Raw genomic sequence first — 17,330 nt, 5'->3', positions numbered from 1 at the left:
TCTCTAAAAATAATAAACTAGAGCGTTCTGATGTCAGATTTGTCTGGTTACACCCAGTTACATATATTCCACCCGCGGTCTTTTCTATGAGCGGAAAAAAACAGAGAATGCAGGTGCACTCTGTCTTTCATGAGAAGATCTCATTTTTAAAGTAAGTACTGCAGTACAGCAAAGTTGCCAATCAGAGTTCGGGCCGAGGTCACATGATCACGAAAAGTTGTTCGAGCATCCAGGAAGTGTAAAATTAGTAAACACGCAGTAAAGACTAATTTTAAATCTGTTTATAATACAAATGTTGTTAATATGACAAAAGGATATGCATGTTATTATTAATTTTATTATAATTAATTCAACTTTAACATTGTGTTTGAGAACTACTTTCTATCTGGTCATTCGTAGTGGGGCGGCGCCCTTGTGCCCCGTATTGACTAGCAGCCACTGAAAAATGAAAGAGAGATCAGCGTTAACTAAAACCAGAGAACATGAGAGAGAGATGAGCCTGAAGATTTCTGAAAATGATCAGCAGATTAATTTATAGTATTAATAATGATGTTAGCTGCACTTCTTAGACGAAAACATGTGGGATGTGCCAGAAATAATTCATAAAGTATTTGTGGATTAGAACTTGGATGCACATCTAGACCAAAACTTTCAATCAAATTGTATTCATTCTTTAAGGGTTTCTTTGTAGATACCCTTCATATTAAACTCATAACCTCCTCCGTAGAGGTCATGATCTTGTTCTTCTCAGGATGCTGCAGCAGGTCCTACAGACTCTGGTGTGGCAGCCGTTTGCTCTTTGACTCTCGCTGCCCTCTTCAGTGCACATTCCTGTCTTACTTGTATCTCACACCAAACGGTCACGGGAAGGCATGTCCTCGGTTAATTTTAGCCCTCATTTCATCGAGACCGCCCAGACAAAACACAGAGCAACCACCTTGACCCATCCCTCTGATCTCCAAACACCCTTTACCGTCTGTATCACCAAACATCTGCTCCCAACAGTTACTTTTCTCCAGACAAAGTGGAAAGATGACTTCTGAGTTGTCCAGGTCAACCAACCTGCACAATCGTTAAAGAACAAACCAATAAGGATGCTGGAGATACTGACATTAATCATTTTAGATTCAGAAGATGGAAATGATTGCAGGGTCGACCGTAAAAAAGAGGTAGATCTGTAAGTGTCACTTGGTGATAAATGTTTTTCGGCTCAGTTGGTCAATGAAACTCCTTTGTGGCAGCTACGTCCAAACACAGCTAACAACGTGCAGCGTGTGTGTGTGTGTCAAGAAGACACTTGGAGCCTCCCCAGGTGACCTTTACGTAGGTACACAACAGAGACTGTGTCTGTTCTGTGTCTGAATTCTCTGCCGGTGCCAGGTAATTGTCTCCTCTTTGAGACCTTTAAGTTAGAAAACTGAAGTTGAATTGAGCCATGTCTGAATTAACCACATTTGTAACTCAAATCCAGTCATGTTTCTCACATCTGCAGTAAAATCCAGACTGAAAGTTTCCAGTCTCACAGGCTGTGAAAAAAAAAACAGCCTGCTTTGTCTCTTCGGCAGACTTTACAGTCGAGTTGTTTTCATTTTTCATTTCGGATTCTTGTTTGTTTTGACAGCTCCCTCTCTGTTTTAATGGCACTCATCCAGCTCATCAGTTTGCTGTGATTCATAACACTGGCCCGCTCTGCCTTTGTTACATTTCTCCCACTAAAATTCAGTTTCAAAACAAGACAGGAGCTGCTCTAGCACACAAACCAAACATGTTTGTTTTCTCAGAGATTTGAAAAAAACAAAACATAAAGTCATCGTAAATACACCCACAACCACATAAGAGTGCCATTTTAAGCTTATCGCTACTATAGACTAATATAATACTCCACAAGTGTGATGGCAGCCACAGAGGGAGAGGATGCTGCTATTTTGAGCCCAGAGACTTGTGATGTGGAGTGAAGCAGAGTAGACTGATGGGGGTCTGCACTCTGTCAGTGTCAGACCACCGTCAAGTTACCCATAATGCAATAACCATAGCTTCAGGGTGCAAATTTCAAAATAAAACACCTCCATAAGCCTCAAAGTCATATGTATTATGTGGTGCAGATAAAGCACAATAAGACATCAAAAGAGTTGAGTTATACATGTAAGCCTAAAAACTATGAATGGTTGGTAAGTCAATGAAACATTTTAAGCTTTAGGAGCAGTAAGAAGCTGTGGAAAAAATTTACAATGAAAGTTATCACCATTTTGAATTTTCTGGGGGGAAAAAAAATTCCACATGTGCTTTTGAGCAATACACAACTTGTCACATTTGCATCACATCATGCAATATTGCCTTATATTAGGCTACCACATAAATCAAACTTAGCTGCATTATGAAAAAATAAATGTTGTTTTAAACACAATTTTTTGCTGTATTTATACAAATAATTCACTGTTGTTATAAAGATTTTAACCCGAAGCCTTTTTTTTGTTAAATTGCATACAATATTTAGTAAAATCACAAGATAAATATTAATTTTGACGTAGACTGTAGAAAAAGACCAAAACTGTACATAATGTCCCCATCAGAAATCTAGATTTTTACAAACAATTTTTCTTCTCCTACAATATATTATATAATTTTGCTGTATTTAAGCTAAAAAAGATTTTTAATTTAATGTGATATTTTCAGAGCTGCAAGGTGGCGCAGTGGTTAGCACTGTTGCCTCGCAGCAAGAAGGTCGCCGGCTCAGGACCCAGTGGGGGCACCAGGATCTTTCTGCTGTTCTCCCCGTGCAGCGTGGGTTCTCTCCAGGTTCTCCGGCTTCCTCCCACAGTGAAACATGTTGAGGTTAATTGGTGATTCTAAATTGTCCGTAGGTGTGAATGTGAGTGTGCTTGGTTGTCTGTCTCTAAATGTGGCCCTGCGACAGACTGGCGACCTGTCCAGGGTGTCCCCTGCCTTCGCCTTAAGTCAGCTGGGATAGGCTCCAGCCCCATGCGACCCTAGTGAGGATTAAGCGGTGTACAGATAATGGATGGATGGATAGATAATAGATGAAATTGAGTGCAGTTTCACAGATGACCATAAGATTACGGTGGCCTGTCCAGGGTGTCCCCTGCCTTCACCCTACGTTGGCTGGGATAGGCTCCAAATTTAAATACAGTGAAACTATGTAATTTTACAGACACATGGTAAAAGAACAAATGTTTAAATTATTTACTAGATTTTTTTTCTCTAATTTCATAAAACAGGGAAAATCTGTAAAATTATTAGATTACATTATTACATTTTAGCAGATTTATATAGAGTGAAACAGTGTCATTTTGTAGTTATATATTGTTAAAGAACAAATTAACATTTGTGAAATATTTTTTTTTTAAATTGAATATTGATGTTTTGGCACCTGTACCCAGAAGAAGCAGGTCTTTATTGTGAAAGCCAGACTACCGCTGCTGCTGTTGTCCTGCTGAATTGACAGTCGCTCCTGCTGGTCCGGGGGGCGGTGAAGGGGGATGGATCAGGGGATCTGGCTCAGAGCAGCTTCTTCTCCGGCGTCCTTATCTGACAGAGTCCAACCTGAGGGAGAAAGCTGCGTTTCTGAACCAAACTGACGGATCCTGCGCGCTGCGGCACAACTTCTTCCCACAACAGGTTCTCTGAACACTCACAAGATGTTTCCAGCTTCATAGCCTACTTTTTTTTCTCCTCCCTCAACATTATCAGCGTGCAACATCCTGCATCTGCCATCTCCCTGGCAACCAGTCCTCCTCTCCATCATCCTCTCCAGCGCTTCATCCCTCACCACATCAGCTGCAGCCTCCGAGGGACGCCAGAGAAACCCCGCTTTTTACGCTCGTCCTCTCAGTGGAAACGGACCGTTTTTGTGTTTTTTGTCGCCGGTGGCTCTTGAGATCTCTTTGCTGCTTGGTTTATTCTAAAACTAGTAAGGTTCATGTGTCGGAGAAGTGTTTTCTGTCAGCACCAAAATGCCTGTGAGACGCGGTCATGTTGCGCTCCAGAACACCTACTTGGACACTATCATCAGGAAATTCGACGAGCAAAGTAAGTGCGCATGAAATGAGTCAAGTTAGAAGTCTGTAGTGACCTTTAAACTCCACAAAGTGGCAACAAAAACGAAGAAATTTTACAAAATGCATATTATATTTCACTTTTTATCACCCTGCATAGTCATTTATACCCAGATTGTCTTGATATATTAATGTAGCCTATAAATACTTTCAATTAAAACGATAAATCTGCACAAAAGTCTTTCAACTGGAACTCAGTTTTATTTGTTCACAATCTGTAATAGTACTGTGCCATAAATATTTAATCTCAGGTTTGTTAATGTAGTTGAAACCTTCTTATTTGGCTTCATATCCTTTAATTTTCACACGTTTTCTCTTCAGATCATTTGGTCCCTCTTATTACCTGAACAGGTGGCACACTGACAGGCTTTTTTTTTTTTTAATGCCAGGCTACATTATTATAGCTTGTAACAGACCCCCGCTGCTGCTTTTATGCTTGAAGGTTATTGCACCTGCATGTGTTTGTTTGTCAGCGCTCACCTTATGCCTTACAATATGTTCCATTAGCTCACATGTTCCACTGGCAACAAAGAGGCTCCACAAAAAAAAAAAAAGAACTCCTTTCTCCTGCAATCACTGATAAAACACAGATGTTGCATGTGATGGCGACTTTGACCTCGACTTTGTTTTTGTTCCTCTCCTACCTAAAGCTCTTTTTTTTTTTTTTTTTTGGCTCTTTACACATGCCACATTGCACGTTTAAGTCTTTGTTAATATCATTTGTAGTTTAAAAACACTACAAAACATCACACGTCTACCCTCAAGACTGAAAACAACCATCCTGATTGGAAATATGGAGAAACAGTTGATGGAACAGAATCTGAGGCCAATAACACTCAAATCTGCGAAGTTCCTCTGTTATGTAATGCCCCTACTGTACCTCAATGTACACGTGCACGCGCAGCCACATGCACATGCGTGACCAGGTGAGTGCACGTGCCACAGCGGTGCTGCTAAGCAACAGTGTGACGATCAGCGTTTCCGCTTTGAGCCCCAGATAATGACTTTGGACAGGATGTGCTTTTCCACCAGAGGAGCTCACCCATTTATTTTAAAGAGCCAAGAGAAGAGTGTCGTTCCCCCCCCTCCACCTCTGTTCTCATCTGTGTGGGCTGCAAACACAAAACAGCTGTTTAACCCACTTCCACAGCAACATAACAAAAGAGGTCAGTCAGACGCTGCAGAGGTTACGTGTGGACTTTTCATCCAGCTCATTGAACTCCTCCATTAGTAGCTTTCGAACAAAACTGCCCTAATTCACTCTGCGCATCCGCGTTTTTGGCCGTAGTGGCTGTTTGCCGGTGCCACAGTCCGTCAATAACAGGAGCTGGATGGTATATGAGCTCAGAAATACTATAAAGGAGAGCAGAGAAACTTTCAATCAAAGATCAGACATCCCAGGAGAAACCATTACTGCTGTAGCTGACTCTGTTGAGCCCCAGTGTTTCCCACATGAGCAGAGATTATAGACGGAGGTGGTTTGACCTCCTGTAGGGAGTGTCAGCACGTACTGGTGGAAAGACACAGCAGTGCTCCCAAGATGTGCCATCCAATTAGAGAGTTTTTCTCCAATTTGCACAGTTTCTGCACTACCTGCAGTTCAGCTCAGTCATTTATGATATAAATCCAAACATAGAAAATGAGATTTTTGGCTACAAGCAATTTGTTGTGAGAGTTATTTTATCAAAGTAGCATCATTGTAGCTTCTCAAAATAAAAAAAAAAGACTGTTGCCATTTTTCATCAAACACGATGATGTATTTTCATGTATAATTACTTATTAGTAAAATTTTACTAAATGAACTCCTCCCTAACTGGTGTATTGTTTAATACTGCAACTAGACTTTACAATAATATTAAGGAAGACTTGTCACCTTTGCACCATGAAAGAATTTGTTTGCCAAAATATACATTCATTTACAACAGAAAGCCTTTTGTCATTCAAAAACGTGCGTGTAAAACCTATTTCTTTGTGCGTTTGTACTAAATTCCCACAAGTTGCCTGAGAGCGGTGCAGAGGCTCTCAGGTTGAAGAGCCCACCTGCCCCCTCTCAGTCCCTCTGGAGAAATTGTGACGCTAATAGCATTAGCACGATGGAAAGGTGGACTTCATTAGTTCCACTTCAGCTGATTGTCGAGTGGAGAGCATGAAGAATAGTTCATTAAAATGTCAGACACAAAGCCATGCACAAGATTTCCAACACGCTGCACTGATCTGAGCCTGTTTGATTACAGCTTAAACAGAGTGTAATCAGTGTAATTGTAAATGTGCTGTAAATATTCTCTCGTTTAGTGACTGAATCAAATGTGATCACTTTAATTAGGCACCGATGCAAGCTAAATTCTGATGCTTTTTATGCCTTCAAATGTGGAAACATTATAATTTCAGCTTCTGTATATCTATCCTAAATGTTGAAACAAAAAAAAAGCAACAATAAAACATTAAAAGAGACAATAGATCATTACAAAGACAAAAAAACATTTTAAATGACATGATAGAATATTATACAAATGACTGGATGGGATTTTTAAAGTTTATCAAGCTGAGGCACCGACTGAGCTGCTCTCACTGTAACGCTGGAGCTTGTTCCACAGCACGATTACCCTTTGTTGTCAGCCTGGACAGAGCAATGTTTTAAGAGCAGCTGATTCCCTGATCTGTGGTCTAAATGCAGAATAAGCAGTTACAAGTTCAGAGATGTAGAGCAAATGACCAAAAGGTCAAAGATCAGCTTCACTGTGACATCAAACATTTCTGCAAAAACACCTTTCTGCGCTTTATAGAACAGAAGGGGAGATTGTCACCACATTTCATATCTGGTTGGATGTTGAATTGGTGACACTAATATTGGGTTTCCACCTGGAGGTGACTGACTTGTTAAAGATGTGTGTGAATCATCAATTTAAAGCTTCTTTGCAGCCGGATCCATATTTGAAGCATCTATTGGCCAAACACAAGCACAGTCTATGTGTTCTTATTAAGGGCAGTTATTGCAGATGGGATGAAGGATATTTTGTAAATGTAATGTTGGGACAGTGCAGGGGGGTGGGAGGGTTCCCCAGTAATGAGGGTGGCTTTCCTCATCACAGAGTGCCCGTACAGGTGTTGAGATGTTTCAGTTATTTTGCTGGCTTGATTTATTATCCTGGAGAGTTTTGCTTTATGTTTGGCAGTGAGAAAGTTAAACCAGGATGAAATGTTGTAACTGAGGATGGATTCGATGAGTGATCTATATACCAGAGTTAGAATGTCTTTGCTGATGTTAAAAGTTCTCTATTTCCTGAGCAGGTGGACACGCTGTTGTGCCTTTTTGTAGACAGAGTCAGCATGTTGTGAGGAGGACAGTCAGGTATCGATCTCTGTTCTGAGAAATCTAAAACTCTGTACCTGTTCCACCGACTGACCTTGGATGTTGAGTGATACAAGTAGATCTGCTGGGTTTTTCCCCATGTACCCACGGCAGAGCTCCTTGGTTTTTTGCGATGTTCAGCTCAAGTGAGCTTTCGGCAAAGGTTTGAACCAGGGTGTAGACTTCCTGTATAGCAGGATCCCATACAACTGCTGCAGATGTTTCTTTTTTTTAAATTTACAAATGAAAGAAATGTTTATATTATGCATTTATGTCATTAAAATGGATATTATTTGGTTATTATCAGATTTATCTCACTATATAATGTTTAATTGTTAATATTCAAGCAAGAAACAAAGAGAAACAGTCCAGTTTTTCAAACATTTTCCCAGCGTGGATCAATACGTTTTTCTGATCCTGGTCAACTTCCATCCACAGTCACTGCCCTGCCCCTTGGATTTCTTTCCTTTTGAAATCATCACATGACGCTGGCCTTTATTTCCACCCTTTAGATCGCAAATTTCTCATCGCCAACGCCCAGATGAAGAACTGCGGCATCATTTACTGCAACGAAGGCTTCTGCCAGATGTTTGGTTTTACCAGAGCCGAGATCATGCAGCAGCCCTGCACCTGCCAGTTCCTGGTGGGGCCCGGCACCATGAAGAGCGCCCTCTCCCAGCTGGGACAGGCCCTGCTGGGCTCTGAGGAGCGCAAGGTGGAGATCCTCTACTACTCCAAGGAAGGTAAGACCCTGAAGCAAGACGAGAGGGAAGGCTGAGAAGCCTGTTTGCAGCCTCAGATTGAGAAGGAGCCTTCTGCCCGTCAGAAAACCAGGCCAGCTGGACAGCTTGACTGTTACGAAGACGCTGTCACCATAATCACCCATATGTCCCACAGTGTCGTCCTCTTGATTGGACAGAATCCAGACCAGGACACTAACCACCAATTAGTTATTTGGGCTTCTTTCAGGCATTTTAGAATATCCTATGTGTGTTGATCAGTGCATTCATTTTCATAACAACCAGGCTAAAGTGTCAGGATCTGCACAGAGATGATTTTGGTACAAATCATTTAGATCAACAAGGCAATCCACCTCATTCCAGAAACATGTAGGCAGCTTTTAAAAACCAGCCTCTCCCTGTTTTCTGAGGTAATTAGTAACACAGAGTGTGTTCTCGGCACAGTCACCCACCCAGAGAGAGCGGGCAGGCAGACGCAGCATCATATTCCTAATCTCTTCTTAAGCCATGTTTTTATTGATGCACACTTGGTTTGGCTCCCAGCATCAACAAATCATCCCCAATTCATTAGTGTTACGAAAACACAAAAAAAGATGTGAAAAAAGATTATGTCCTTTGTTTTAAAATCAAAAATGGAATAACAGTTTCAGGTGTCGGAATCAGAAAATGAAAAACCAATCAAACACAGTCCGGTTTTGGTTTTTGAAAAAATAAAATTACACGGCCTATTTGTTTTTTCAATTTTCAATTAAAACCAAAAAACGAAAAAAAAAAAAAAGAAGACAAAGTCAAAAGGCCCTCCAATTTTGGTTTCTGCAAATTCCTTTTTCATTTTCTGCTTATTTTATGTTCGTTTCCATACTTCCATCTCCTATCGACTCTGTGTAAACACAGCCGGCAGTTCAGCCAAAAAGTCCCTGAATTTTTGTCACGTGGACGTTGGTCACATGTTGGAGTCTTTAATGGCTTCACGGTTGCGTCGGGGAGCCTGGAATTTCTTTTGTTTTTACAGAAAGTTTGTAGTTCAAATGATTTATGTTTTTAGCGAACATCTGAATAAGACACAGGTTAAATTGAATTTGATGAAATATCATAATATTTGGTTATTTTTCCAGGCAAAATGGCACGTCACAGATGATAAGTTCAAGTATCATCAGAAAGTTTAAGGTTGAATTATTCTTTCTATTTTTACAGTTTCTTGCTGATAAATGATGTCATTTTAGTGGTTTTCATGGGTGTTTTGACTTTCAGAAGGTTAAGCATTTATCCACAGTTCACGCGGTGGTATTTTACTGAATGTTATCTCCTCTTAAGGCTCAACAACATCCTCTTGACTTCATTTCGGCTGTCAGTAACGCACCGTCCTCTGCAGAGGTCTGCGTTTCACCTCCTTGATCTCCTTCGCCTCCAAGCAGTTAAATCCTTCTTCACCTGTTTATCTCTCATTGGCATTAAGCCACCGAGCTGAAAACCACATGTTGGAGAAAAGCAAACACTCCACCCAAGTACATTTACTGTCCACGTCCATGCACAGACATAAACACACATGTATGTTTTGTTACTTTATCCACTGGGGCGTGAGGCGTGCAGTCTGGAGTGCTGTTGTCATGGAAATGCGATCAGCATGCCAGCTCAAATCCACACGGCATCTATTTGTTTTGTCTCCTGCTTCCTACTGGGCTCCCCGGCTGAACAGGCAGGAGAAAAAAAAAAGTGATTTAGAACAAGTCTGCGGCTTTTTTTTTTCTTCTTTTCTTTACCTCCAAAATAAATCTCTGTGCGAGTTCCCTCATGGTGGCTATGTGAATGGGACTGAATGCAGACACTGTGGATGTATAGTCCACTCTGTGTGTGTTTGTGTGTCTGCCCTCTCTCCTGTTGCTATTTTTAAACCACACTGATTGCAAGGTGAAGTCAGACCTGACAGACATGTTTGCTCATTTAACCTTTCTTCGCACTTGGTACATGGGGGGGTATAGCTCAGTGGTAGAGCATTTGACTGCAGATCAAGAGGTCCCCGGTTCAAATCCGGGTGCCCCCTGCTTTCCTATTGAATCCTTGTGTTTGGGTGTCCACAGGGACCTGCAGACCCTGCCTGGTGGACATTGTCCCCGTAAAAAACGAGGAAGGCCTCGTCATCATGTTCATCCTCGACTACCAGGAGCTCATCGATCCTTCTCTGAAGAAATCCGGCCTCAGGCAGCGAGTCGCTCAAGGATGGATTTACTGTAAAGCCTTTACAATTCCATATGTGTTTTATGTTGATGGCAGTGCCGTGCTTCTCGCCTCCTGATAAAATTCAGTTTGCTAGCTGTAAATCCAGCTACTTTCTTCTAGAAATCTACATTAATTAGTATACGTCACGTGTTCCCACCTTTAAAATGGCAACTGACAACTTTCAACCCAATTAAATGCCCGTCCCTTGCTTGCTACAGCTCAGTTTCTATCATTTCCTCTGACAATTGGGCTCTTTTTCTATTGCCGGGTGGAGTTTCCATAATTACTCTGGTTGTTCTTTGTGCTGTAAATGTCCTGGGAGTTTCCATACCTAAAGGCAGACAGAGTTTCAAAGTGAGGCTCATAGTGAACCAATCTAAACACAGATGGTATAATAATATGTATTCTGTCACCATTAGATTGTGCAAAATGTATTATTTCAAACTTCATTTAAATTCAGTGTGCATTAAGGTATGCAGGCCTCATTTGCAGCGTAATAAAATAAAAGATGATGGCCACTAGTAAGAAACTTGGATAACAATAACAATACAAATATGAAATGGAAAGCTAGTGAGATAGTAAAACAATAATTAGAGCATTTACAATTTAAAAATGAATGAATCAACTCAAGCAGGAGCAGCTGGAAGTAAAATGAGATGAAATTAAAAACCTGCATAGCAATGAGGAATGAAAACTGTTTTGCAGAGTGCAGGTGCACAGCGAGTAAAACGGGATTTTCCAAGATCAGTAAAAACAGCTGTAATGTAATCCAATTATTTAAGCATGTTGAGTAAGGAACCAAATTAAAAATAACAGCAATGAACTCATGTAAGGGTTAAAAAGCCAGCAGTAATAGATCTTAATGTAGAGGGATGGCTGGTGTAAAAGCCCTTAAGACTCACTGCTGATAAATACATTTATAAAATGTTACCATGATTGTGACATTTAAATGTCAGCTTCTTATTGATCCAAATTACCAGACATTTGTCATCTGTAACATAATATTTTTTGTCATTCCACTCAATCAACATCTACTTCATAATGATTAAAAGTTAAAGCAAAAAAAACAACTTGTCTTTTGCCACTTTAACAGTTTCCAATCCCGTGGAAATGACTGACCAGCTGGCTCACACACTCAGTTAGCATTTCTACAGACAGATTTACAAACAGAATGCATTTTGTCACTTTTGTCTAATCCAAGAAAGTTGGAGCTGCATGTGGAGAAGATGAATCTGTAGTTTTTGATCACTGCTGAGCTGAGCTTTTCTCCTTCAGGTCAGAATCGCAGGCTGAAGATGAGGCTGCCGGTGCTGCGGTCAATGCGACGGCCTTCGCTCTCCAAAGACCAGTTTGAAGGCGTGGTTGTGGATTATCTGCAGGTGAGGCTGGCGTGCACACATTCGCATCACAAAAGAGACGATGCATTAGCATGTGTCCATGCATTGCATTCTGTGACATGTAGCAATCCCAGGAATGGACAGAATTGTGCTGTTTGCACTGCTTTTACAGTTCGCACATAAAACAAAACAAAGAAAGTTTTACATTCCATTTATTTAGCAACAACAAACCCCTTTGCTGTTGGCTTTTCACTGATGTATGCATTTACATATGCAATTCCATCTGTTAAATATGCCTCAAACAGCAGCGAGACGTGCTTGAAATTCAAAGACTCATTTCTCAGCCCAAAGGACACCAAATGGAAGAACGGAGGGGAAAAAAATCAACCGCTGTTCAGTTTATATTTCCTTCACTTGTGTTTATCCTTCTCTGGTGTTTTGATGAATTTCACCTTGTGTAAAACTATTTCCTGACGGGATCCGTACCTGACACAGGAACTGTATTGGATCAGTGCAAATTTACATGTTGGGACTGTTGGAATTTACATGCTGGCAGCGAAGTGACATTCCTTTTCTGTTTCAGTCCAGCATCCTTAAAGTGCAAAACACAGTCAAATGCATTTAAGGGAGAAAACAAAATGCAAAGCTGCTGTATGTGGTTTTTTTCTGCTCCTAAAAACAATCTTGCTAATTAACCATCTTTAAATGCATGAAGTGCCCAGACTCTGCAGATGTATGACCTTCTACCATGGGGCAAAGGTTTCATTTAACTATTGTGAGATCAAACACTTGATTTTCTGCATTCTAGTGAATCTTTATGCACCGGTTTGTTCTTTTTCTGCATCAATTTAAGGTGGAAATGTAAAGGAGAACACAAAGTTCAAAATATCATGAAACGTATATGAATCTAATGATGTTTTTCACAATTGATTCATGTTTTTAGGTCAAGAAAAAAGACTCGTCCCCGTCCAGGCATTGTTGTATCCATTAGTGATATCGTTTTTCACAATTTCAAGTATCCTGTTTCTTTATGGTTCTATTATGTCAAAGTAATGTCCTCTTGCTCTCTGTCCTCAAAAGCCAAACAGTGAGGAAGTTCCTCTGAAAGAGTTCCGGATCCCGTCCAAGGAGAGCTGCATGCAGTCTGAGACGGAGGCCCTGATAGAGCAGGACCTGGACCCTCCCTCCCCAGCAGCCCAGTCCACCAAACGGCGCTCCCTGCTGGCAGACCGACTGGACCCCGCGATGGCCTTCCCCAGGGGGACGCTACCTCGAAGCTGCTCCAGGGACAGCGTTCGCAGCCTAAGACGAGCCTCATCGCTGGATGACATCGACGGCATGAGAGCGGAGTGGAACAGCCGACCCGGAGACCCCCGGACCAACAGCAGTGAGTGTCTGACCCGGCGCCTCAGAGGGGAAATGAAATTGTGGATAAAATATAGAATTACTTGTAAAATGAAGCTATCATTTCTGTGTCTGTCTCTCGGGGGAGCTCAAAGTTTTTCACAAATCATATTTTCCTCATATTAGTGAGTCAGTGGGCTTTAACATTTGTTTTTATCCAGTTAAACTTGAGACAGGAATATAAGACACTAAATCAGATTACACCTGCTGACTGGTTGCTGTTTTCCACGTATTGGTCTTAAGGAAATCACAACAAAATAACTGTAGGGGTAGGGGACCAGATAAATCATGCTAGTATTCATATGATATCAGCAAATTTTTTAATAAGTAATATTGAATACATCACTGGGAGCCCTGCTCTCATGGTTTAGACAGCAGTTGGTAATCCTAAATTATTGCAATTCCAAGCTTCTCATGTGACATCCTAGCATGAATAAATGATTTTCATTTAAAGACACAGAGGGGATCTCTGACATTGTTATTTTCTATATTGCGAGAAAATAATTTGATTTAAAAAATGCAAGGAAAATTATCCACAAGCAACAAAAAACGTGTTAGCTAGGAGATTTCACATCACCGTTCACTGAAAAATCCATTTTCTCTGTCAGACAAGGAAAAAAAAAAACATAAAGAGATGTTGGATGTATCAGGTTTCTAACACGCAGAACATCTTTCTGATCACGTACAGCTGCCTGATGGTTATTCCAGTGGGCACACAGTGATCAATTCCTCTGCGATACATTTGTGTTACAATCACACATCAGTACACATCTGTTCCTCTTTCCTCTCGGGGGGAAGTATTTTTTGAGGGAACTTGTATTGTCTGTGCAGATACAGGTTTCTCATTCTGTGTGACATTTTCTTAGATTTTCACCATGTTTGTGTGTCTGTTTTTGATCTTTCACTGAAAATGGAATCAAAAGATTTTGTGTAGATGCTCTTTAATTGAATGTATATGTCTTAAAAACCTTTACATGCACCAATAAAAAAGTAATCACGTCAGTTTTTTAAGGATAACGTCATTATTGTAATTCAATTTTTGCTCACTGCTTTCGTTGCCCTTTCTTTTCCTGCAGATCTGAAGCCCAGCGTTTTGAACTCCACCTCGGACTCAGACCTTATGAGACACAGAACCATCGGCCGGATCCCTCAGGTTACACTCACCTTCGGCTCGGACCGGATGAGACCGCCTTCTCCCACCGAGATTGAAATCATCGCTCCCAGCAAGATTAAAGACCGAACCCAGAACGTCACAGAGAAGGTCACTCAGGTAACACAGGTGAGGTGTCTTTTAGTGTCTCAGGGGAAAAGAGAGACAATGAATCCCTGCTTGCTCAGTCATTCTGTCACAGCTACTGGGGTCCTAATTGCGGCATTTCTTATTTTGTTTTTTATCTGTTTTATGTAAAGAAAAAAAAAAACAAAAAACAATAATAAATTGAAAAATTCGTTACACCCAGTGAGCTGCTATCTTATCTCTGAGAAGTGAAACAACTTGTCTCACCTCTGAGATTGGCTGGAAGACTGAATGTCTCGAAGAGAAAAGTACCATTGTCCAGACTTCTTGTCATCCATCCTCATCGGTTAAAGGTTAATAACGTCTGTGCCTGCAGCCGCTGACCGGCCATCAAGGATGGAGCTCAGTAGAAAAGAGTCATTTGAAACCAGATGAAACTTGCATTTGTTGAAACAAAAAATAAATCAGTCCATTAGGTGAGATAACAACACGTGTTCCCAGGACAGTTTCCCTTATCCCAGGAGTTTGCTAGAAAGACGTTCATATCAGGATGACGCAGAAGACGGCAGATAACTGCTTTTGTATCGATGCTCATTGTTTTTTGGAATTACTGGAAAACATTGTCTCTATCTGTGGGCAGAGTGACATGAAGAAAGACCTTAGTGATGGATGAATTTCTGTTTTATTTATTTGTTTATTTATTGCAGTGTGTGATTAAAGCTAGAGTATGAAGGATTGTAGTAACAGTAAGAGCAAGTCCAAAACACATGAATGCACGCTGTTTCTGAAATAGACTGCATCACCACATCTACAAAACATCCCGTTTAAAGCCACTAGGATAAAATCAATCCCATCAAATGACACTTGCTGACACGTATTCTACAAAGAAGGCAGATAGCAAACATGCACAGATATGTGTAAACGTGTCCAAGTGAAACTAGAGGAGGATGAAGAACACAAAGAGCATTGAAAGATGCACAAGTACAAATGAATGCCATAATCTGACTTTTTTAGCAACAGACAACACAGTATTGTGCAGTTGCAGTTACAGCATTCCACTGTTTTTCTGGCACCCTCGATGCCAGGTTTTCACCCGCGTTTCAAAAGATTTTTTTTTTTTTCAAACAGTGCAGCAACACAGCTGGTGACATCCACAGTCGCAGGTAGCAGCTGCCATCACAACTGAGATCATGACAGTAACACTCACAGAGGTAGAAAGAGAAAACCTGCAGCTGAAGGTGCAGACAGAGTACCAAAAAAGGAAAAAGGACGTTGATGCTGCAAAGTGTGATAAAATAACTGGATTTATTTAAGCAGTCTGCAGGTGATGATGAGGATGGTGGTGAAGAAACAGAAACATCAGTGAGAAGTGAGCAGCTGCTTTGTCTGTATGCTCTGTGTCACGAACCAGCGAAACAAACTACATGTTTTGTGAAGCTTGGAGTTTCAATGCCAGAGTCCTGCTGTACGTTAGACCATTTCCAATGCTTTGCTTTCACATTTAGAGACATTCACACTGAGATTTTCTACAGTGTTTTCCAATATGGTCGTCAACTTTGGCTCTCAATGGATGAAATGATGAATGGAGCTGTTTTCTTCTAGACTGTTCATTAGTCTTTTTTGCCTTATAGCTTGTAATACGGGATATACTGTCGAATAGAAAGTATTATGAAAAACCGTCTAAACTTTGAAACTTCAGAGTTTTCTATAACAAAACTCAAAGTCAGACAAATTCAGGTACAAATCTGAAATTTACTGTCATTTCAGCAAAGTACAGCAAACGGAGGCTAGTTCATGAACACAGACACTGATTCTGAATTGAAAATCCAAATCTTCTATACCCTTATTGACTACACACTGTTATTTTTTAGTGTCTTTATGGAAATTTTGCCATTTTTGGAAAAATTTACTCAGCTATTTCATATTTTAGTTTCACACAAATAATACAAATGATCAGATTTGTTTTTTTATTGTTTTTATTGTTTTGTTTTTTTTTAATTGAGGAATAAATTAAAGAAAAACACATTGTACAATTTCAAATTTGGTTCATCAAATTGAGGCTGCTGTTTGTTTAGCAGTGCAAGATACCGTAGGTTTAGGTTCAACTGTAAAATCTGACCTGTGAGTGCCACAGATCGCAGATTTTTTTTCCTTTTAATTTTTTCTTTGTTTATTGAATCCTGTCAGGATGTAAAGAGATTTTTAGCAAATATGACCAAAACAAAATCCTTTACTACATTGCGTACTGTTGCTTTATTGATTTGGCTACCTTCAAGTCAATGTCAGCCTCAGATTGAGATGTTGAGGTGACTAAATTTCACAATATTTTGTCTGTGGGTGAACTGTACCAGTCTGCTGACCTGCAAAAGCAATATGTTCAATCATATTACATTTCCTCCCCTGTCTCTTCTGTCTGATAAATTTAGACTGTTAACCATTGTTGCTGCTGATTTTCACAACACTGTCACATCCAGTCTGTGTCTCTGCACACACAGTTCAGACAGAGGTGTCTATAAATGGAAGTTGCAGAAGGCATCAGCAGTTACAGGGTGGAAGTGTGAAGGAATAATCTCACCTGAGGTGTGACTTCTATGGCAACAGCAGCAGAACAAACTCATCAACCACCTGTCATCACACCGTGGTGTCTCCATCCACATTTTGGCTCAATGTAACCTCAAACAGTAGAGGAATGACTACAGAGGAAAAACACCCAACTGCAAGTAAAGTTTATAAATATAAGTAAAAGTACTAACATTAAAGAGTTGTACCAGATTATTTCAAACAATTCGATGATAGAGAGAAAATTAGGAGCAGTTTTGGGAAGTTTCTTTTTTCAGATCAGTTTGGAAAAAAAAAAAAATCTTGAGTGAGTTTTTACATATTATAATATTACATTTTCCAGATATGCAGTCATTTAACAACAACAACAACAACAACAACAACAATAATACTCATAATAATAATAATAATTAT

The 17,330-nt window shown here is 40.3% G+C and overlaps 1 protein-coding gene and 1 non-coding gene across 2 annotated transcripts in view; both read left to right on the top strand.

The window, feature by feature from the left end:
• Positions 1-3,971: 3,971 nt before the first annotated feature.
• The window catches only part of kcnh6a (potassium voltage-gated channel, subfamily H (eag-related), member 6a), a 32,649-nt gene continuing 19,290 nt past the window's right edge, over positions 3,972-17,330 (top strand). Inside the window, exons 1-6 of the mRNA XM_008295348.1 lie at positions 3,972-4,047; positions 7,935-8,165; positions 10,241-10,390; positions 11,655-11,758; positions 12,797-13,103; positions 14,197-14,399. Coding sequence (XP_008293570.1) covers positions 3,972-4,047; positions 7,935-8,165; positions 10,241-10,390; positions 11,655-11,758; positions 12,797-13,103; positions 14,197-14,399 — 1,071 coding nt within the window. The remainder of the gene's footprint in view (positions 4,048-7,934; positions 8,166-10,240; positions 10,391-11,654; positions 11,759-12,796; positions 13,104-14,196; positions 14,400-17,330) is intronic.
• trnac-gca (transfer RNA cysteine (anticodon GCA)) lies at positions 10,132-10,203 on the top strand. Its single transcript has one exon. It is a non-coding gene; the product is annotated as a tRNA-Cys (tRNA).

This window comes from Stegastes partitus, unplaced genomic scaffold (genome assembly GCF_000690725.1).
Source record: "Stegastes partitus isolate 25-593 unplaced genomic scaffold, Stegastes_partitus-1.0.2 Scaffold1038, whole genome shotgun sequence".
Classification (NCBI taxonomy): Eukaryota; Metazoa; Chordata; class Actinopteri; family Pomacentridae; genus Stegastes; species Stegastes partitus.
Note: the sequence above shows the minus strand (reverse complement) of the source record. Positions and strands in the feature narration are given on the sequence as shown.